General features: G+C 36.9%; 1 protein-coding gene across 1 annotated transcript; it reads right to left on the minus strand.

Moving 5' to 3' along the window:
- Positions 1 to 559: 559 nt before the first annotated feature.
- Positions 560 to 22417, minus strand: LOC117966599 (interferon-induced very large GTPase 1-like). Its single transcript, XM_059016820.1, has 5 exons — positions 22295 to 22417; positions 14365 to 14658; positions 13788 to 13823; positions 10474 to 10821; positions 560 to 6338 (listed from the first exon to the last, which is right to left on the minus strand). The coding sequence occupies exons 2-5, from the start codon at positions 14624 to 14626 to the stop codon at positions 1687 to 1689; spliced, it is 5298 nt and encodes a 1765-aa protein (XP_058872803.1). The 5' UTR covers positions 14627 to 14658; positions 22295 to 22417; the 3' UTR covers positions 560 to 1686.
- Positions 22418 to 23340: the final 923 nt, after the last annotated feature.

Consider the following 23340-nt stretch of genomic DNA (forward strand, 5'->3'; position numbering starts at 1 on the left):
TCGAGTAAAGTAAAGTGAGCCTTGTTCTAAGACACCCAAAAGATAAATGCATGTAACCTCTGTCTTTCTGATGCAGAAGATTTCCTGGTTGGCCTCGTGGGCATCCCTTGGCCATGTTAATTAATGAAGTTAATTATTTTCTCGTTAATGTTTTTTAATCTTCAAGGCAATGCATGAAGCTCACCTCACGATATTCAGAGTCGTTCTTTTCCTAATTACTAGGCATACACAAACATTTAAATATCCCCTCCCTTAAATTACTATGACCATGTGCATTTAAGAAGGATTATTCCTGTTTCCAAAGTTGGACAAGGACGTGCTTGGGATCAGAATAAAGGTAAACAATTATCATTTAATGTAATGACATCCTGGGATCTTCAAAGAAGTATGATGTATGTTCATTTTCAACACGCTGGCATTTGCACCTCTTGTCGTTGATGCAGGGTTAATTTAGGCTCAGGTTATGAGGATCCTCTGAAAGTGTGTGCACTGGTTCTAGTATGGATTATTTTAAGAAATAATTTACAGACTAAAAACTACAACAATCTTGTTTGAAATTTAACAAAACTTTATTTTTCAATGCAAAATATTTGAAATAATGTGAAAACATGAGCGTAAGCATAACGTTACAAAAGCAGGAAGCAGAGAAACTAGAATTGACTGATGATTCATTTTATACAGAAATCATATTACAAATATCGAGACTTGGTTGTAGCTGATTAAATAATTATATAACTTGCCTGCATTTGTCCCAAATGTGTAGTTTTCAAATGAACACATTTTAATATAGCACACGTGTATTTTCATTTTAAAACATGATACCCGGTACTACACTAGGTTCAAGAAAGTTCTCAGTGTCCTTGCCTTACTTTTTCACTTTCTTTCTCATTTCAACTCAGCAGTCATGTGACTTGCTCATTTTATCTGGCTGCAAAGCATGTCAGTCAGCAGAGGAAACAGCTGATTGGTTCTTGACAGGAAATATGTCTATTAAGAAGTGGAAGAAAATTCCACTCTGGGTGAAATGACCAAGGAAGTGCAACACAACCAAAAATCAACTTTCTGTAACTTAATATAGTTCACAATGTGAAACCTATATGGCAAAGGGCCATGCAAAACAGATGTTAGCTACAACTACTTTAAGGATATGTAAGTTACAAAAACTGAAGAAACAAAATGTATTTTCTTATGTTGGTATTCAGCATGCATAATATGGCGAAAGCTTTCATAAACCCAAAGATTGCCAACACTATTTGATATTGTATGGGTTTTAGTATAGTACATGCAATCTTATATAGTTCAAAGAGTACAATAGCTAAATTGGTAAACATTGAAACATATGATTGTGCATCTTAAGCTAGTCCTGTAGGTGCTGTTGATTAAATGTTATCAAGTTCTTTTACAGACAGAATTTGAGCTAATTTCAGGTGTTCATTTTTCAAGACATTCCTTGAGGAATAGTTTTTACATTCATGAGAAAATTAAAAAAAAAAAAAAAATGAAACAAGGTAACAGGTTTGTTTGGTCGCTAACATTTATACTTTTTTCTATCATTAATAAAGGAGCTCAGAGAGTCCAGTCCCTCAGCTCATACATGGTAATATACAGCCCTGGATTCCGTTTCTGTTCCATCACAACATTCCCAATGCTTAATCCATTAGAATGATTTAGCCTGGCATTTAGAACTCAAGTTTTAATGTTAAACACCTCATTTAAACTCGTCAGTGCTTGTTCAACTGTTATGTTTTTCCATTCTTCAGGGACATCAGCAGGCTCTGCGTTATACTCTTTTGCAAATACATTATTAAATGTAGTCAGCACGTACTTCCAGTAGTCAGAGGCTTTAATACTGGGATCGGGGGCAATGTTCCAGTCTGGATAAAATCTCCGATAGTCTTTGTAGGGATGGGGCTTCCACTCTGTGTCACTATTCTGAAATGTGTTTTCACTGAATACATCAGACGTACATATAGTCTCAGTTAGTTTCTTGTTGGTTACATATCTGTATGTCCCCAGCCCTTGTGGTCGATGCACTGATGCGTGGTGTTCTTGGTGGTTCTTGCCTCCTGCCTCACAGGGGACCTTGCAGAACGGACACTGCTTTCCACAACCAAACACCCTCTTGAACAGCTCATCCTGTGGCTTGAATGGTAGACTGTTAAGTTTCTTGTTAATATCACACACTTGAGAGAACTCAGCACTTAGAGATGTCTTCATTTGATCAACATAATACTCCAGATGCCCAATGAACTCCTTTGTGTTTGCTTTGTCTTTGATATCTTGAAATCCAAGATTGTCTGTGGAAATCACAATATCACTGTTCAGAGTACTGCAGACATTTTCAATAAACACTGATATGGTTTCACTTCCATTTCTTGAGGTTTCTTTCTTTTTTTCTTCTTCAATAGCTTTTTGTATTTTCTTTGTTATTGTTTCAAGACGCTTTACTTCAAATTCTGAAAGGTTTTGATCTTTAGAAAACTGCTCAAGAATACAATCAAATATCCAATTCTTTACACACTTCTCATAGTCACTAATGTAATGCACATATTTTAGAAAATCCTTTTCATTCAGCATTTGCTTCAAAAGGGAATACTGAAAAGTTGTCCGGGTGCTGTATTTCTGAGAGTGTGTACAAGTCAGCATTTCATCTGCAATATCTATCCCAAGGGTTTTAATTATATAATCCCTTACTGCAGGTTCAAGGCAGCGCTGTGTAAATTTTTCAGCTTTCTGTTTGCATTGATCTTTTTCATGGTAAAGATCTATGAAGTCAGAACAGTACTGTGGTTTGGACTTTTCCAATTGTTTCAGGGGATCATTGACTTCCAAGAAAACATTGTGCATCTTTTGGAATTCCCTGGCAGCAAACCCACAGATGTGCAGCTTCAGAGCAACCTCAAACTGGGAGTTGGTCTTGAGCTTCTCAATTTCCTTCAGCTTTACATCTATCATATCCAACAGCTCTTTGGTGTAGGTCTCATGGTAGTCAGTTTTACTGCCTTGTTTGTCTGATATGAACTGCCTGCACTGTTCTATTACAGATTGTGATTTCATATATGCTTCCTCCTTGCGGTGTCTGCGTAAATCGTCACTAAAGCATTTCTGGTGCAATGCACGACGAAAGTGTTCATCAGTTACATAAAACTGTGTATTTACAACTTGAGTAAAACCAGGGGTTTCATTTAACACCTTCTTAACTGCACTTCCATGTCTTTCTAATTGTTTTCTCAACAGATTAAAGACATTTGATCCAATGTTTTGCTTCTGTAAACCTGTAAAGTTCAGTTCAGCCACTGTGTCTTGCCACATCTTTTCAAATTCTTCTTTCAGCTCATCAGGCAACAGATTCCTTCCCCTACAGTCTCCAAGCAGCTGCAGTACTCTTTCTTCTAATATTTGTTTATGTTCCAAATTGATTTTACGTACCTTCATCCTTCCTTTTTGAAAATCAATAGCTGCTGTGCACTTCTTTGTCAAAGAGTTTTCAATTTCAACCCGGAGAGTCTTAATGCTCATCTCAAAGGTTGCTCTGTATCTTTCTACAAGATTAACGTGTTCATCTTTTCTTTCATAGTATTTTGTTAATTTTTCCAAAGTTGTCACTTCTTGAGATGTTAGTTCTGTAGATGCCTCAGCTTTTAAAACATTGAGAAACTCATCAAGGTTTGAGGACTGGTTTTTGGTATTTGAAATCCTTGTCTCAGTGTTTACCAGCCATTTGTACATGTGCTTTTGGAAGGCCCATTCCCATTCATTATATGCAACACACACATTACTGTAAGCCTCTGCCACTAGACTGTTTCTGAAGCTGAAGATGAAATTCTCATACTTAACAGCTTTCCACAAACTCTGCATCCATGTTAAGAACTCTGTAATGTTTCCAGGATTCTGATCTTTACAAATTTTTAAAACTCCAATCAAGCTCTTCTTGAACTCATACACAGATTCACTATAGCCGGTGTTCACAGCTGCCATTGGAGGGTTACCATGCCACAGGCACGGTATGTACCAGTTATTTTTCTCAAGGTCATACTCCATTATATCAGTGAATTTTCTGTCAATATCCTGCTTCTCCATTCTAGCAGCTGCCTCTGTCATTTCATTCAGCTGATCTAAAAGCATTTTTCTGTCCTTCATGTTTTTGTCATGAGCAGACACGTCCCCCACATTCTGGTGCACAAAGTGACACTTTGGTTTCTTCCCCACTTTGTCCATTCTAAGAAAGGCGTGCACCACGATCTGTAGGATATCTTTCATTTCTGTTGAGTTTTCCATTGCTATGTTTATTATGGTGATGTCACTCAATCCAACGACCAGTGTTGCAAGCTCATTGTCATGTTCGTAGCTGTTTTCTAGTTGTGCCAGTGCTGGAGATTTTAAACCTTCTGTGTCAATTACCAAGATAAAATCACAATCCAGCTCTTTTTTGAGTTCATTTTTTACTCGAATTAAAAGCATGAAGGCACCTCTTGTGCATCTGCCACTGCTAACTGCAAACTGAACCCCAAACATTGTGTTGAGGAGGGTAGATTTCCCAGTGCTTTGTACTCCTATCACTGTTACAACACGTACCCTGCTCTTGTTTTGGACTTTCCTGTCGAGTTCTGTTAGAACATCAGTCACCCATCTTACAGGGATATTGGAGGTATCTCCGTCCACCAGTTCAAGAGGAATACCGTCTAACAGCAGATCTGCCCCCAAACCGGGAAGATGTTGAAATTGATCATGAGATGGATCATTGGAAGGAAGGTGGCATGAAGCTTCATAAAGCTGCCCCATTTCACGCATTAAATGTTCAATTCCTAAAGAGCTGTTTGATATTTGTTGGTCCAGGGCCACAATTATCTTTTTGTTCTCTGAGAAGTTGCAATACTTTTCTTTGTACTCATCACAAAGAACAGAAAGGTTTTTTCGGGCTGCAACATCCAAGTTCATCCTCATCCACTTTAGAAAATAAGATCGTTCTTCTTTGTTTGAATTGGATATGGCAGTGATGAAACACTGCATTACTTCAGATATTTTATACCTGACTTGTTCTTGTCGCAGTTTCTGTTTTTCTTTTTGCAGATTAGTCTTATAGGCTTCAATAGGCTGGTCTCCTGCCTTCCGTAGTCTGCACTCCTCCTTTTCTTTCTTAGCCAGCTCCTTCCAAGGCTTTCCTTGCAATGGCAACTGAACCTCTTTATATTGCACCACATCATTGATTTTAGATGTGATTTCTGCAGCACTTTTTTTTGCATTCTGACATTCGGTGCAGTCTTCATCTACAGGAATCCCCAATTCATTTGCTACAGCAGACATGCCTTCTACTGTCATTTTTTGGCGACTATTTACAATGATGTCCTTCATAGTTAAGCGCAGTTTTTTCACAAAGTCTGAATCATTAATCTTGTTCTTAAAAAGAATATGATTTGGATTTAATTTGAACTTTGCTGCTAAGTCTTCTGGGGAGTTTGCATTTTCATCTGTCTTCTTTGGGAAGTTTGCAACTAAAAACAATTGGGCTTTAATATTTATTTCAGAGGACAAGAATGTGTACTCCTTCTCTGCAATACTGTCAAAACAAATAAAGACTGCCGAAGATATAAGACCTAAAATGGAAAAATGTTTCTCAAAGGAAAGGAGATCTCCACGAAGGTTGGCAACAGCTACAGGTTCTGGAAAGATGTCCAAGTTTTTCTTTCCACAAGGAAGATACCAACCTATTTCGACTAGACCATTTGAAATTCTCCGTGTAACATCACCACATTCCATGTGAAAATGGATGAAGAAATCATGGTACTGCTGGTGGTTGCTTAGCACCTTATTTAGAATCTGAGACTTTGATAAACTACAGTCACCCAGCCTGACAAAAGAGATAAGTGGCATGGCAGTGCTGACTATACTGTCTTCTACAAACCCATTTGGGTCTATTGAATGAGGCCTAAACTTCTTCACAATGTCACGCATGGCCCACAACATTAACGTACACTGATTTGTATCATGATTTGGCAGCAAGAGAGGCACAGCAAATTGGCACATTGACATTTTTAACATCATTTCCTGCTGCAGGAAGCTATCTGAGCACAGAAAGAGTGCTGTTATGATATCTAATGGATTGATTCGATTACTGTCTTCAGCATCATTATCATTGTCACCCATAAGCTCAGAAACGCTAGATGTCACATTTACCATCATTAGTCTTTTCAGAAAGCACCAAGGAAGTTCTTTTAATGACTGAATCGGTTCATCTGTAATGCTTGCTTTACCAATCTCAAGAACTGTACTCAGTGATATCTTGCTTGGGTAATAGTTCTCCAATCCGAGTTTGCACAGCAAATCTTTTAGATGAGTTTCTGCAACAGAAAGAGTAACATAACAATAAAGAATATTAATGAAAAATAAATGAAAGATTTTAAAGTTTCCAGTTCAATAATATAGTACAAAAGATATATACAGTACAGTAATTGCAGCTGGCAGTGTATATTATAATGCAGTGAGCATTTTTGTTCGGGTTGACTTATATGAATGACATGCTGCAAGTTAACCCTTTGCGGTCCATTTATTCAGCGCGTCTCAGGCGCGTCAGGTCCGATTTATTTTCACACACGCAGTTTATTTTAGACGCGCTGTTTAAAAGCATTTTTTTCACAGTGAAACAGGTTTAAAAGGCAATGCATATCAACAGGACACTCAGTACTGCATCTCCAGGCCCACCCCACCCCTTGTTCACTGTATTTTTCACATACCTCTACATAGTCGTGCATACCGATAAATCATCTCCTGATCACTCGTTTTATCACCAAACTCCTCAATAATGCGATCCAAGTTGTTATTTTATTACTATAACATCTGAAAAAAGCTCTGCAAATGTCTGTGATATTCTCTGAGCGCTGGATGCAGAAGCAGCTATCTTGTTTGTTTATGTCTGTGTTACCTATGTGATGCTGGGTCTATCAGTATTCATAAGGAACCTGTCCGACATCATCAAAAAGGCATCATTCACAGGTCCCTAGTCGTTTTTTCTCATAGAAAAAATTTTCAATGAAAAAAATAAAAAAATAAATAAAAAATAAATAACAAAATGGAGGTGGAGCTGAGCAATACGCATTCTGACTTCACCACACACATAACAAATACATAAACAACCAAGATGGCTAATTCGTGGACATTTGCCAAGCTTTCTGAGATGTTATAGGAATAAAATAATGACTTAGATAGCATTATTGAGGAGTCTGGTGAATAATTGAGGGATCAGGAGGTAGATTTATCAGTATGAACAAAGAGAAGAGGTATGTGATAAAAACAGCGAACAAGTGGTGGAACAGGGCTGGAAATGCAGTGCCTTTTAAACCTGTTTTACTGTGAATAAAATGACTTTATTCATTTTAAACATGACGTGTTGTGTAATGTAATTTTTTGTATAAAAATAAATTGGAGGTGACAAGCCTGACAGGTGCAGACTAAGTGAACCGCAACGGGTTAAAATAACCACAACAACTGTTGATTCACAACAATTCAACACAACATTTAACCCTTACAGCCAGGTGTCGTTGTTGATATCACCCCACAGCCAAGCTTGTTGTTTTCATCATACTGTCTTAGTTTAAAGTGCTATAAAAATGTATTTCAGACTGTAAAGTAAAAACTTGCCAAAACCCATTTTCATCCTAAAAAAACACATGTTTTGTAACTCGAACATTTGGGCTCTGTGACAACAAGTCCTTTTTTATTTTCTATTAAACAAGTAATATTACAGTTCATAGGAAACTGTGCACAATAATAATAATAATAATAAACACCCAACAAAACATTATGCAATCACTGGTTAGCCCTGTTGTCTGTGTAGCCAATCGTAAATCCAACTGCAAACATTGCAGACCAAGTTTCTTTTTCCCCCCTCTTTACATTAAGTTTTATAAGAAATAATGTCAGCATTGCAAACAAGTTAGTAATTATTTCTCTTTAATACTTTAAACCGTGTTCTAGGTTTTTTTTAAAGTACTGTAGAAATACATTTCTAAAACTGCATTCTTAAAAAAATATGTAATTTGATTTTGCTGAACTCCCTGAATCTCTGGAATGTAATGTATTTGTTTGCACTGAAAACTATAGAACATTGGTCACCTTAATAATTTTGAGTTTACTGAAAACAAAAATGAATGAAAAAATAATAATCATATAAGTTATAAATTATATAACCATACTTTTAGCGCTTCTTAATTCATATCAGAAAGTCACTGTCTGATTAAATATTCTGTGCTTTGCTTCTAATCCCCACTCATTCTCAGCACACACCATCACTGTTTGCAAGGAACGTCAATGAATTCACCTGGCAAATTCAGTCGAAAATTGCTTACCGTCAAACAGGCAGATATATCACACTGATAGGACAGAAGGACTGATTGATAGCAAAAAAAGAACGACAGACTAACTTAATACCACTTAATTTACTAAAACGAAAATGATTTATTATGGATGCAGGAAAAACACATTAACAATACGCTGTGCAGTGTCAACCTAGAAATCTGTCCTGTGTGAACTACATGTTTTCATTCCATTATGAACCTACACAAAGGGGAAATACAGAAATATAATGTTTTTGTGTAAAAGAGAAAAGATACAAAATACATGATCTGAAATCAAATTAACTGAAGTACAATCTTGTAAATGCATCATTGTTTTACAGACTTAATGGAAGTGCAAATGCAATGAAAGTGAAACATAACGCTTCTGTTTTGCAAAACAAATAATACAAATAATACTACATTTACTATTTAAGAACACCGTGTATATATACAGTTCTGGCAATGTCTAAATCAGACTGGCAGATTATACCCAAATTGAAGTCAAAGTAACCTGAATTCATTACCGGTGTCGTGTTATTTTCAGGTTCACTGTTAGAAAGTGGTACTCAGCACACTGCGCTTGCTCGCCCATTACTAAACAACTTCCGCTAAGAAAGCAGGGAAGCACCCATTCAAACCTGGTACGTTATGCTGTTTTAGGTCTTTTACATCTTTTTAAATTTAATTTATCATATTTCCCCTCCTTTACTTTGTTTTTAATTGAATTTATCATATTTTTCCTCCATTATGAGGATAGTATGATAATATTTATCATATGCAATACATTCGGTCTTGTACAATTTTTTTTACTTGTGCAACTTTGTGGTGGACTTCTCGTGAATTTTTTTTTTCTTTTTAGAGAAATTAATTGTCTGTTTCCAGTTTAAATTTGCAAAAACATAATGTATAATTAATGGTAAATGTACCTCTTTTTGACAATAAAAAAATATCCATCAGATCGCAATTGATTGCACATGTACCCCGCCCCTCCGACTCTGGTTCCCCCCTCTCCCATTGCAGCGCACCCCAGTAGTTTAGAACGATCACACATTGCCTCACATGCAAATTCTGCACCGGCTCAGCGGGACATACAGCCCAGCCCAGCTATCAGGAGACGTCCGCACAGTCAGCACCAATTGCCCCTGCGATACTAAACCCAGGTCAGGACTTTGTGTTGGACCCTGGGGAGGGGTGGGAATACACTTACAAGCTGTAAATGTGCCACTGTAAAAAAACTGTAACTCGGGTGATTGTGTGAATGGACCAAGCCAGACAATAGCGGGTTATGTGTGTACCCCTCTCTCTCTCTCTCTCTCTCTCTCTCTTATCATTGATTAGCCGTTCTGTAAGCTGTGTGGCCCATGATATTATTGGACGAGCGTGAGCGAATAAGCGATGCCCCTGTTCAGAACTGTAGAGTGGGCCAATCAGTAGTGAGTGAGGGCTATATAAGAGTGTGTGAGCGGGATAGTGTGTGTGTGTTTCCCGATGTCCTGACTAAGAACTAGAGATCCATTGATAAAGAGCATTAAACAGCAATTATCATTGCCATTGACCAACAATCCCTTTTGCAGCGTCTACATTACTCCTCCGCTGAGACCCCTACACGCCGCCGCTACAATATTGCTTATCAGTTTTATTTTTCCTTACATTACTTTCCGAGATTGTCTCGTTACCTTTTCTCTGTTATACACTTACATTGGTGGTCTTTTCTTTTTTTAAAGTCAAAGTACATTTCAGTTCAGTAACCGTAAATGTGAACTGCTGTTCATTGTATTTACTGTCAGCACCATCGGAAGCCATATTTATATTGCTGTCTTTTTCGTGTTATTTTTTTGTTCTTTTGGATTTATTATGGAGTCATCAAAATCCTGCTTTCTGGACTGTTAGTGTCCAGTTGGAATTCAAACCAATTTTGGATGATGATGAGAAAAGCTAATTGCATATTCTGGGATTTGGCTGATGTTGGCTGAGTTCTAAGGTTTTTAACTAGACAGTGATGTATGGGAGCCTGTACAGAATTAAGTAAACCTGCACCTGTATTTGGTTTTGCATACTGTATCAACAAAATCTTTGACAGGCAGCATTCACACATACACAGACTACCCCAAAGCAGAGTTTGTCATTACTTAAATTCACCTACCTCTTGTATCTTGTCTGGTTGTGTGAACTGAGTTCTGGCTTGTATCTTCATTTTTTGGTGACAATAATCTTGTCATTGTCCCTTTGAATTTAGCTGCCCATGTTGTGGCCCATGAGTCTATGCTTTTCTCTGCTGTGGCCCCTGTCCCTGGTTCTATGCTTGTCTTTGTTGTGACCCCTGTCAATGTTTCTATGCCTGTCTCTGTTGGGTCCCCTGTCCGTGTAGGGGCCCTTGTCCCTGTTTCTATGCCTGTCCCTGTTGCTGGGCTTACATTTACCCCTACTGCTCTGCCAACTGCCCCTATCCCTGTCGCCACCACAACTCCCCCGGCCCTTGGTGCTGCTGCCTCTGTTGGGAGGAAAGACGGAATAGCTGATTAAAAACTGAAGAGAAAATCAAATATCAAAGAAAACATGTAGAACCAGTCATGTTGTACAATACTAAATAAATAATGGTTAATGCACTTCATAAGAAACATGCAATGTAATTCTTACTGGACACCACCTGCAGTAAAACTTGAGAGAATCATAGAATACAATAGTGTACAAATCGTAAAGGCTTATTCAATTATTCATTTTACACAGAGAATTGTGAGGGTCTTTGAGGGTCTGGAACTAACTCCCCAGTAATGTTGTTGAAGCTGACACCCTGGGATCCTTCAAGAAGCTGCTTGATGAGATTTTGGGATCAATAAGCTACTAACAACCAAACAAGCAAGAGGGGCTGAATGGCCTCCTCTCGTTTGTAAACTTTCTTATGCTCTTATGTTCAAATGATCTTAACCATTAAAACTGCAGTCTAATTAACAACTTATTCAAATGATTTAATAAGTATATTAACTTTGCAGGATTGTGTTAACACTGCCCAGTAACACTATTACATCACATAATTTCTTAATCGATTATCACATAATCAATGAATCAACAGCATTTTATCTTTCAAAATCAATTACAGTAATCCGTCGCATATCCGCCTTAACCATTTATCCGCCATGATCAACCTCTTCAGCAACGTTAGTTTATTATTGAACACAGAAGATTAGTTAAGATATTGTAGATCCCACAAAAGGTTCTGTACACTGTGTTGTATGTGCTCCGTGCGCTGCCATTGCTGGTAGTGTAACATGAGCTGTTCTGTGTGTTATGTAAATAAACCCTTATGAACAGAAAAATACATTAAATGCACTGCAGGACAAACTAATAAATAAAATAAATATGTCAGTAATGTCAGCTCGAATTCACAGAAAGGTCACCAAATGTAGGTTTAGCTACATCAATATACACAAGAGCTTTTAAATACTACACGAAAATCAATTATATAAAGACTGTTGTTTCTGACTACTTACAAGTTTAACTGTTTCTTTAGAGTACAAAGCATAGAGTTTTCCACAATTCTGAAACAGCATGTTGTAAAGAAAGCTTCTGTAAGTTGGTAAAGTTCTGTTCTCTAATACATTTGTTCTTCTGTCTTTACAGAAAACAGCTCACTCATGTTTTTTGTTTCTGAGCTGTCTTTCCTACTGCAGATTCAATGGCTTGTAGCGGTTTTTGTAAAGTACTTTCAATATGTTAGTCACAGCTTGCTTTTTGTTTGTAATCTACAAGACATTTTTCACTCTCTGCTTAGAAGCAGTGATATTTACCACTTTGCTCGTATTTGCTGTCACCATTTTTTCACCACCGATTTCACTCCACAGACTCATTTACATGCTTGCTCACTCAGCTACAAATCTAATTTGCTGACTTATATAGCTACATGTAAATGATGCATTCATACACTCGTGGTGTTAGGTCTCCCTCACCACCTGCGAGGGCGCTGTATAACGGGAACAGAATACCCTGAACTGGATGGCCCGACAATTCATTCCCAGGGTTCAGCGGAAGTCAGCCATCTAGAAAGGGGGCAAAGCTATGGTACACTAAATCATTGACCCGGAAGATTAACTGTGTGGCATCCACGGATTGGAGAAGCAGTTGTCCACGTTAATCAAGGGGTCATGGTTGACGGTATATAAGGGGGACGGAGTGATGTGATCTATTCCTTACTATGGTTACGCTGAAACCGGAAGGATCTGTGTTTATTAAATAGAGAACCGTGGGTGTTTTGTTTGTTTTGTCTGTCTGTAGTTGTTCATTGTTGTTTGTTCACTAGATTAGACATGATCCGGAGCCGTCACCCACGGCCAGAACTAAACCCGAGCAACACTGCACTACTTGTTCACCATTGTTGCACGTAATAAATTGTACATCACCACAAGCACTACAGCACTCACTTTGGACTTGTGACCGTGTTGTGTCTAATTGTGTTAAGTACTGTGCTTATTATTTACAGGACTGCAACCCTTTTTCCACCACTGTGCAGTAAGTGGGCTGGATTTGCTTTTTTAATGTAGTTAGAAGTTGAACTACTGCTATATAATATGTTATGTGATGCATCCATTGAAGTTGTGATAAGAACATAAGAATGTGTGTGTGCTCTGCCAAATAATCTATTAACTGTATAGGCAAATAATCTAGCTGGTAATTTCAGTGCTGTACTGTGAAATGTATTATCAGCCTGATAATTTAGATGGTAACCACCATCTAAATTATTATTATTATGTTTATTTAGCAGATGCCTTTATCCAAGGCAACTTACAGAGACTAGGGTGTGTGAACTATGCATCAGCTGCAAGTCACTTACAACTACATCTCACCCGAAAGACGGAGCACAAGGAGGTTAAGTGACTTGCTCAGGGTCACACAATGAGTCAGTGGCTGAGGTAAGGATTTGAACCGGGGACCTCCTGGTTACAAGCCCTTTTCTTTAACCACTGGACCACACAGCCTCCCTTACAGTATTTTTTTCTAAGCTAAATAAACAGAAGTTTTATCTCTACATTAATTTTTAAAATATTGTCTTGTTCCATTGTTTTTACTTCACTCCTCCAAACAGTTTACACAACCTACATACAAATTATATTGTGAAAAAATAACTCCAGTAGGATCTGTAGTAGCACACAAATGTATACTGTAGGTAACTCTCAAAGCAGAATATCTCCGCTTTGATTGTATGATTATCAACAACACACAGGCAAAGAAACTTCACAGTACCTTACAGATTTTTTTTTCAATAACAAGTAGCCATTTTGTTTTGAATGCTTAGCATAAATGGTAAATTAACATAGTTATCTTTACCTTGTACCAGCAACCCAAATAAATAGTTGCATTTCAGACAATAACTTTTTTGGGGGTTTTGCTTTAACATAAGAACAGAATTATCCTATCTATTGAGTTTACCGAGACCAAAATAGAATAATTTAGAAACTGTCTTACTTTTATTTGGTAATGAAGTCAGGTTCTTTTTCGGTCCTGTAAGGAAGTGGAAAAATTTAGTTTGGCAACAATTTTAAAATAAATAATGTCATTGCTATTGTAGGGTCCTATTTTCAAGAAATCTATCTGAGGAAGACATACACAAAGTAAACATTTGTAACTATTCTTCCTATTCTGAGAATAAGGGAAATACAAATAATTAAAAAAATGTTCAATACCAATTAAGCCCACTAAGTGTGTCCCTCTTTCCACTTTCCAAATCTTTAGAAAACTCATGTACAGTATCGGTAGATTCTCCAGAACGCTTCCATTTGTCTTTCTCTCTTTCTTGCAACTCGTTGTCGAGTAACTAGTGCTGCCTGTGCAATTTATCAATTTAACAATTAAGTCCCTGGAAGACCTTGTAAGTTTAGTATGGTACATTGACCTTCTTATGCTTGGCTATGTGCACCAGTACTCTGGGTTTGTTAAGCCAATTAAGCCATAAAAGCTTGTAGAGAGAGGCAAAGGGAAAAGGAACATAAATTAGCTCTACACTGAGAGAACGAGAATAACCACAGATACTTTTTTATCTTACCATGTTGTATCTTCTCCTTCAGCTTTTCAGCTGTATCCTTCTGGTTAATGGCTTCTAGTATCTGAATTGTCTTTTGAGCTGCATGTGTTTCTGTGTAGCAGCTGATCATGTAGTCTACCAATTCAGCTGAATCATATTTGTCGACACTTCCTTTTGGGAATTTGTCTTCCCCTTCACATAACTTGCTCTTAAATCTATTCAGATTCTCTCCCACCAGGTTATCCAAGGATTCTATGATGTGATCCTTGATTGATTTGTTCATCTTGAAAATATGTACTCTGTTCTGTATCTTGCCTAAGAAATGGGAAAATAAAGAAACATATTCAAGATATATTTTTAAACTTGAATATCTGAAAGGTCCAACCAGTGGTTAAATTGGGATATTGAAAGAGGTGGAACTCTAATTGAGGGACTGGAGGGGAGGGGGAGGGGGAGGAGTATTCCTATGAATACACAGTGGCAATGTTTTCAAAGGGGGGGGGGGGGGGGGGGGAGGAACCAGTACGCTGTTGGCGTGGCTTTGCAATACCATAACATTTTCGATTTGTCTGCATTTTTAGGAGGGTTTACCACAAACTTGACTGTGGCCTGACATGGGTGTCATTGTATTTTAATTAAGGTGGGGCTATGCTAAAATGGTAGAGTTTAATGAAAGTTCAAATGTAAATCCATTTGGGACATGCAGTATAGTAAAATAAGTATAAACCATATAGCAAAGCAAAAAAGCACAGCACTGTCTCAAAAAAACCAACAAAACAAAACAAAAAAAAACACATAGGTAGCCTATTATAAGGATTGAATTAAATGGAGTGGCGAGTGCATGTACTGTATATTTAGCACCGGTTTTTGTAGATCAATATTGTCTCTGAGGCAGATCTCCCATTCCCACTTGCAGTCTTTTGCTTTCAACCATTGGGTGTTTGTAGGCTGTAGCGATAGTGCATAGTTCAAATTCTCTCTCACAGCAAGACTGAAAACCTCAATGGGTTTATAAAGGTGCTTTTTTACCACTTTTTTTTTTACCACACCTGGGGGTGTGCCCGATTACGAGTACAAACAGGTATGCATAACGAGTATGGACCTTGTTTCCAAGTACTAGAAATACACAAATAATTATGCTATTACTCGTTATTCAGCTAGAAAAAAAAGCATTAACACTAGAACCACCCCGGCAGTCATTTTGACGGTTTGAGGTTTTCAAATTTAAATTACTCTGCGTGTCTGAAAGTTATGCGGTTGTCCGTTTTATGATTAAATATTAAATATTAAATATTAAATATTAAATACCCTGACGGCATTTGAAAGGCAGGATTGCGAAAATAAGGAAGTATGCTGATAGAGACTAGGCAGAAAATGATTCTGATGCAGAGAATGTGAGTGATCACGACAGCGATGAATCCTGGATTTGTGAAACAGGCAGTTCCATTAGTGAAGACAATGTCATGGAATCATTTGAGAAATCTTGAGATCATTGCATTTTGATTTGAGAGCAACGAGAAATCCCTGCCTACAGACAGATAAATTTGCTCTGGCTTCAGAAATTTGGAACGGCTTCATTGAAAATAGTATTGCCTGCTACAGGCCGGGAGAGAACCTTACAGTGGATGAGCAGCTGTTTAAAACAAAAGCACAGTGTCACTGAACACAATACGTGTCAAACAAACCTGACAAGCTTCCACCATCTGTGCAAAACTTGCACCTACAGCTGTACTCCAGTACAATTTTGACAAGTGCAAGTTGATAATGTAATTATTCTCAGCTCCCGTCATTAGTCAGTTGCCATCGGGACTGTTGACAAGAAAAAAAAAAACTATGGATTTCTACAATGACACAAAGTACGGAGTGGACGTTTTAGACCAGATGGCATGTTAGTAGTCTGTGAAAGCCGGTTCTCACTGGTGGCCAGTTGCTGTATTTACTGGACCTGGCAGCCATCAATTCCTTTGTTCTGTACAATGAATGCACCGGGGAAAATATCAGTAGGTGAGATTTCATCTTGAAGCTAGCCAGAGCTTCGGCAGAAACATTTCGATCAGAAAACTACAAAGCAGCAGGCAAATGCAGCTCAACCTGGATTCAGTGCTGCACCCAGTGACACGCAAGAGAAAACAATGGCGCTTCTCGGTCCAGTACATTGTAAAATGCAATAAAAATAAAACTTCTGATATCTGCGCCCAATGTGAAAGAGCAGCATGTGGTAAATGCACAGAAAAAGTTGAGACGCGTTACATCTGTGTGGATTGTGTTACTTAGGGTGCTATTTTGAAGTGGTTTCCCTGAAAGTGGATTCACGTTACATAATGAGAATTTCATTTTTTATGTTACCTTTAAAGAAAAAAAAACAATGCAGTTTTGTATGTACATATACCTGTTGAAATGCTTATTTTTGTATAGTTTTTTTCATTTTTTGAAGTAGTGCTTTATATGTGGTTAGAAAATAAACCCTTTTATGTTTTAATTGTTCATTTAAATCCGGTGTTTCGGCTGTGCAAATGTTTGGTATGATGTGCTTGAATACAACTTTTGAGTTGTGTCCGACAGTTTGTCTTTCATTTTAATAATGAGGTTGTTTAACCCCGTCAGTGCTAGGGGGCGTACGTCCTAAAATAAATCTCACTGTAGCGCCGGCTGTGAGCATCCAATCATTTCAATTTTTTTTACAGAGTGTGTAGAAGGGTTTAAGCTCTGAAAATCTGTGAATGGTGTATCGGTCACGTCATCTAAAAAGTGCATAATTGATATGTAAACTGCCCTGTATACGATTTCTCTGTGTTATTCAATGTCAGATGCGGAAGTCAAACAAGCAAACAAAAAGGTCTGTATTATATTTTTTATAGTGCTTTGATTGGCGCAGCTTTTGATGGATACAAAATTTAGGGGATCTAAGGACCTCTTTTTAGGAAACTTAATCTTACTTTCAATAGTTATTTTCAGAACTGATCGATCGTTATTGATTATTGTATGTTGTCTCTGTTGTACCGTGGCATATGCAGTTGTAGTTTGAGCAAATCCTGATGGCTACAACATTTAGCAGACCCACAGGAAATTTTATTTTATTTTCAGAACTAATTAATCATTATTGATTGCTGTACACTGTGCCAGGCTATGCTGCACCATCAGCAGTAATAATAATAATATTATAAAATATGTCGGTGCCCTAAAGGCTGCGAGTGAGTAATTGCTTACAAAATTTTAGGACATGTGTAGGGGGGTTTAGTCTTTCGAAATTATATTTTGAATTTAGTTTTTGTCTACATTTAAAAATATGCCTGGCTTACATATTGACCCGCCGATGTTCTATTTTAAATGTTTATTATTTATTAATACAAATGTTGACGTAGCCATGACAGAAACATACTAACTCCTATTTTTTTTTCTCCATAGTCAGGTAACATATTAGCAATGCAAGACACAAGCAATTTCTCTAATTACCATGTTAGGAAATTATTTTTTTAGGGCTTTAAAGTGGTACAGAAATTGTAATTTGTCATTTTCCCCCCCCCCATTTAATCTGCAATATCTCAATCAGTTGAGTAGGTATGCACAAGTATATCATTGAAAAGTTCAGATTTTGCTGAACAAAACAATATATATGTTTCCTTTAGAGACCTGTGAGAAATTTGACTTTTAAACAATTCAGTCCCAAATTCAAGAAAAACCTCTAGCACTGGGGGTGGAAAAACCCTTAGCAGTGAAGGGGTTAAAATGTAACCGTCATAATGACTGCCGGTGGAGGTTCTAGGTCTGAGTATAAACACAGCAGTTCTTGTGTTAAATCAGCTGCTGGCTCTAATAGAGCAGTTGTGACTGTCAATCTCAAGTCTAGAGATACGAGAAGAAATCTGGGGAAGGACCAGTGTGATCCAGTCTCTGACAAACTGGAGTTAAGTGTTATTCTGTGTTGCATGAATGAGGTGGTCTGGCGGAGCGGCGGCTCAGAATCAAACTCTTTTCAGAGGTATATTACTTTTCCTTCTGCTTGGGTTATTTAACAGCATAAGGCGGGCCTTACCAAATGGTAAGCCCTCTTCTTCAGGTTCTATTGCTTAAATAAACCATGCTTATTTCCGCTTGAAAATCAGGGGCAGAAATGCAGTTTAACGGCGCTTCTGGTTTTAACCCCACCCACGTCTGCTGATGTCAGAGTACGACTGTAAGTATTGGTATTGGTATAAGAATTTTAGTTTTTGGCCTGTGTTTGATTGATGGCGGGTTTCCATCAGATCTGCTCAGTAAGATATCTGCACAATGTGCAGAGCTGCCCTCTCCGCAGGGGATCTCTGTTCCCTGAGGCTGGCGGCAATTGCCATTTACAGAACAATTGTATAGAACATTGGCATGGTCAGAAATACAGATAGGAAGGATTTCTGTAACTCGAGTGTATGTATTCTAGGAAGGCGGGGGAAACATAATCAATATGAGAATACGATCTATGTCTAAAAGAAAAGAATGTATATTTTTTTTCAGTAGAATTGTTTATGCACCAAGCATCCATTACATTCAAGTCCTGGATTAAATTATTTAAATTACAAGGTGGTGTATTCTTTTGATCTGACTAGCATCATCACCACCAGATCCTTCTATTGTTAGTCACAGTTATCTATCTATAAGCACTAGAACGCCTTTGGTTTTATTCGGTGCACAAGAGTAAGCCGCTATAGACTGATAAATTGCAAACGTAATACCGATCCACAAAAAGGGAGACCAAACTGAACCAGGTAACTACAGACCAATAAGCCTGACTTCTATTATATGTAAACTTATGGAAACTATAATAAGTTCCAAAATGGAAAATTACCTGTATGGGAACAATATCCTGGGAGACAGTCAGCATGGTTTTAGGAAAGGGAGATCGTGTCTAACTAGCCTGCTTGATTTTTTTGAGGATGCATCATCGACAATGGATAATTGCAATGCATATGACATGGTTTATTTAGATTTCCAGAAAGCTTTTGACAAAGTCCTGCATAAAAGATTAATTCTCAAACTGAACGCAGTAGGGATTCAAGGAAATGCATGCACATGGATTAGGGAGTGATTAACATGTAGAAAACAGAAAGTACTGATTAGCGGAGAAACCTCAAAATGGAGCGAGGTAACCAGTGGTGTACCACAGGGATCAGTATTAGCCCTTTGCGGTCCATTGTCGGACCTGGTCCGACATTGCAATTATTCCTATCCGGTCCATTGTCGGACCCTGTCCGACATCATCAAAAAAACGCAAAAAACAGGATTCTAGTCGTTTTTTCTCCGGAAAAAGCCGAGAAAACCATTCAATGGTCGAGTTGGAGCGACAGGAGCCAAGACAAGCTGATAAAAAAAATAAATAAATAAAGGCGTATCTCATGAATAGGCATATTTGCCATTGGCAACCCATATGGGCGGTCATAAGGAAACAAGCTGGATGTTACTGTATCAGCGCACAGAGACTATCACGTTTGCAGAGCTTTTTTGAGATGTTATAGTAATAAAATAATGACTTGGATTGCATTATTGAGGAGTTTGGTGATAAAACGAGTGATCAGGAGATGACTGATCAGTATGTACGACTATTATTATTATTATTATTATTTATTTCTTAGCATATGTGAAAGTGATAGCGAACGAAAGGGTGGGGCGGGGCTGGAGATGCCTAGTGAGTGCTTTGTTGATATGCAGGACCTTTTAAACCCGTTTGACTGTGAAAAAAAATACTTTTAAACAGCGCGTCTAAAATTAACTGCGCATGTGAAAATAAATTTGCAGACGACACAAAAATAGGAGGAGTGGCAAACACTGTTGCAGCAGCAAAGGTCATTCAAAATGATCTAGACAGCATTCAGAACTGGGCAGACACATGGCAAATGACATTTAATAGAGAAAAATGTAAAGTACTGCATGCAGGCAATAAAAATGTGCATTATAAATATCATATGGGAGATACTGAAATTGAAGAAGCAATCTTTGAAAAAGACCTAGGAGTTTATGTTGACTCAGAAATGTCGTAGACAATGTGGGGAAGCTATAAAAAGGCCAACAAGAGGCTCGAATATATTGTGAGAAGTGTTGAATTTAAATCAAGGGAAGTAGTGTTAAAACTTTACAATGCATTAGTAAGACCTCACCTAGAATATTGTGTTCACTTCTGGTCACCTTATTACAAAAAGGATATTGCTGCTTTAGAAAGAGTGCAAAGAAGAGCAAAAATAATTATCCCGGGTTTAAAAATCTATTCAGTCTTGAACAAAGAAGACTACACGGTGATCTGATTCAATCATTCAAAATTCTAAAAGGTATAGACAATGTCGACCCAGGGGACTTTTTTGACTTGAAAAAATAAACAAGGACCAGTCATTTACCAGTCATGTGGAAGCCATGAGGAATATTCTCATGAGTCATGGTCAAGTTCACTGAGGTACGAATTTACAAGAACAATATCAAACACTTTAAAAATACTTTACTCATTATTTTCTTTTACAGCAATCGGTTTAAAGAACTGATTTATGTCACAATGTTTTTAACAACTGCAGCAATTGTTAAAACAATGATCTGCCCAATAAAATGTTAAAAAATAAATACACTTTATGTGAAAACATATGAAAGGTTATTCTGTATTTATTTGACTAATTAAAGGGGATACTCTTTTAATGCACTGCTGGTTATATAGAGGTGTTCACTGACAGTGACACTGACATGTACTATACACTAGAATTAAGCAGTTAAATGCTTACAGTACATATTTATAATAATCAATATTTTTATATATGTTCATTTACATTTAATTCACAATCAAAGCAAACAAACCAGTTGGTTTATTTGAAAATAACCATTTGAAATGATACAGTTTGAGAAAAAGGAAAACTGCTGTGTACCAAAATGATAAATAAGAAAAAAGAAAAAAGAGAAAAGGATGTTTCAGGTACTTAAAACATTAGAATAATTGATTACAAATCAATTATTAGGACTACAAGTCCTTCATCGGCTGAATACAAATATATATATATATATATATATATATATATATATATATATATATATATATATATATATATATATATATATATATATATATAACATTTGCAGATGTTTACAGTATAAAACCCATTTTGTGTGATCAAGCCAAATTGGCAATTAATTAACCAATCTGACTTGACCACATTCTCTGCTGTTTTAAAGTTCGCTTCAAATCCAGGTCATAACTATGGCCAAAAGTTTTGCATCACCTAGAATTTTAGGACTGAGGCAAAATAAAAAAAAATACAAATTAAAATAAAACAAAAACAAAAAAACAATATGAACATAATTTAGATATTTTACTTAACATAATGTAATCAAAGACACTACAAAGTTATATATAAAAAGTCTACCATAAGCCATAAATAGTACTACAGTATTTTAGATTTTGAAATGTCACATTTTCAATTGTTGGCAGTTTTTCGTTAAGTAATAGAAAACTACAAAGCGATAGTAATTCAACATGTTAACGTAATGTTATTCAGCAGGTTTCATTTGACTATATGAATCAAAATTAGTTAATTACGGTGATGCAAAATGTTTAGCCATAGCTGTAGAGAGTCGGTTCAAAATTTGCTGCTGTGAAACTTGCTATATAAAAAAAAAGTTGCATTTTCTTATGTTTCTATATACAGTAGTACAGTAAAAATATACCAAAACCAGGCAGAATTATTTAAGGATATTGTTTAAAAGAATATATATATATATATAATTTATATATATTTTTTTTTTTTAAAGTAAATAGACGTAAAATGTTTTGAAAAATAACATAGCAGGGCTATGCTCCATAATGCATCCTTTTTTTATTACATACCTTTTGTTTAAATTGCCTTATGCATTGAAATCTTCTTGCAAAATATTGTAAGACATATATTTCATTTTTTACTTAAGCACTTAACTTTGAAAGACAGCGAACACAACTTGTAATATACATTACCTTTTAAAGTGTTCTTTTTTTCTTCGTCATCATTCTCAGTTTTGTATTTTAAAAATAAGTCTCTCAGCTGCTTTCAAATGTGTACTAAGTCTCAGGGAGCTCTTGCTTTATCATATAACAAATATCTCTGACTCAAATTGAAACAGGCAACATTGCTTTCTGAAAAATCACGTGATTTATTCTCTGCAAACATGAATGAAAGTGAAACAAATTGAGCTTTCTAATGTTTTTAACTCATTTTAGCCTTTATGGTATTTTATTTCAAACAAGATCTCTACATGTTAATAGCTGCAGAGGTGTACAAAAAAAAACATGCTACTTTGATTTTATTGAACTGAAGCAGGCTAGCTGGGAGCTCAGTTTTATACCAGACATTGTACAGGGTGGTATTTTAGGAGTGGATGCAGAAATAGGTGTCACAAGTGACTAATTAGTTGGGGTTGTGCACATTTATGTTTTACTTTTGTATTTATTATAATATTTTGGTTTCATTTGCACTTGTTATGTTTCACACTTTATTTCTGTTTCATTACACAAATGGAGGCACTTTTGTTGTGTATGTTGTGTTATGTATTTATTTGTTAAGTGTGTGTGTGATTTATTATTTGTACAACCACGGGTGAATAGAAGGAAATTAGTCCCATTCCCCAATTCCAAATGCAGCCAGGTGTTTTCATTATAAAAAGGGAACCAAAAGTACAGGAAGAGAGTGTGTGCTTCTAGGGGAAACCGGACACCGGACACCGAACACCGAACACAGGACACGAGACATAGGAAGTTGGCCATTTTGACAAGACAAACCTGGATGGTAAACAACAAGGATAATTTCAAACTTTAAAGGGAATACAGACAGAAATAGACATGGCAGCCCGATGGAAGGAAAGACCGGTCGAAACCTGAAAGCAAAGCTAAGTATTTATCCTTAAATACTACTGTTGAAGCGGCGCTTTCTGGATTAAGAGAAGACTGTTAATATTATCATGACGAGGACATATGACGTTTGACAAATGCTTCAGAAGTAAGACAATTGGCAGAAATAGAGATTA

Source organism: Acipenser ruthenus, chromosome 54 (genome assembly GCF_902713425.1).
Source record: "Acipenser ruthenus chromosome 54, fAciRut3.2 maternal haplotype, whole genome shotgun sequence".
Classification (NCBI taxonomy): Eukaryota; Metazoa; Chordata; class Actinopteri; order Acipenseriformes; family Acipenseridae; genus Acipenser; species Acipenser ruthenus.

Excerpts from the sequence above, each read along its gene's own strand:
- LOC117966599 (XM_059016820.1), bottom strand. The coding sequence starts at position 14,626 with ATGAACAAATCAATCAAGGATCACATCATAGAATCCTTGGATAACCTG. Across the intron at positions 13,824-14,364 it reads GAAGGAGAAGATACAACATG|GACCGAAAAAGAACCTGACT; the intron begins GTAAGATAAAAA and ends ACTTCCTTACAG. Across the intron at positions 6,339-10,473 it reads AACCAGACAAGATACAAGAG|AAACTCATCTAAAAGATTTG; the intron begins GTAGGTGAATTT and ends TTTCTGTTGCAG.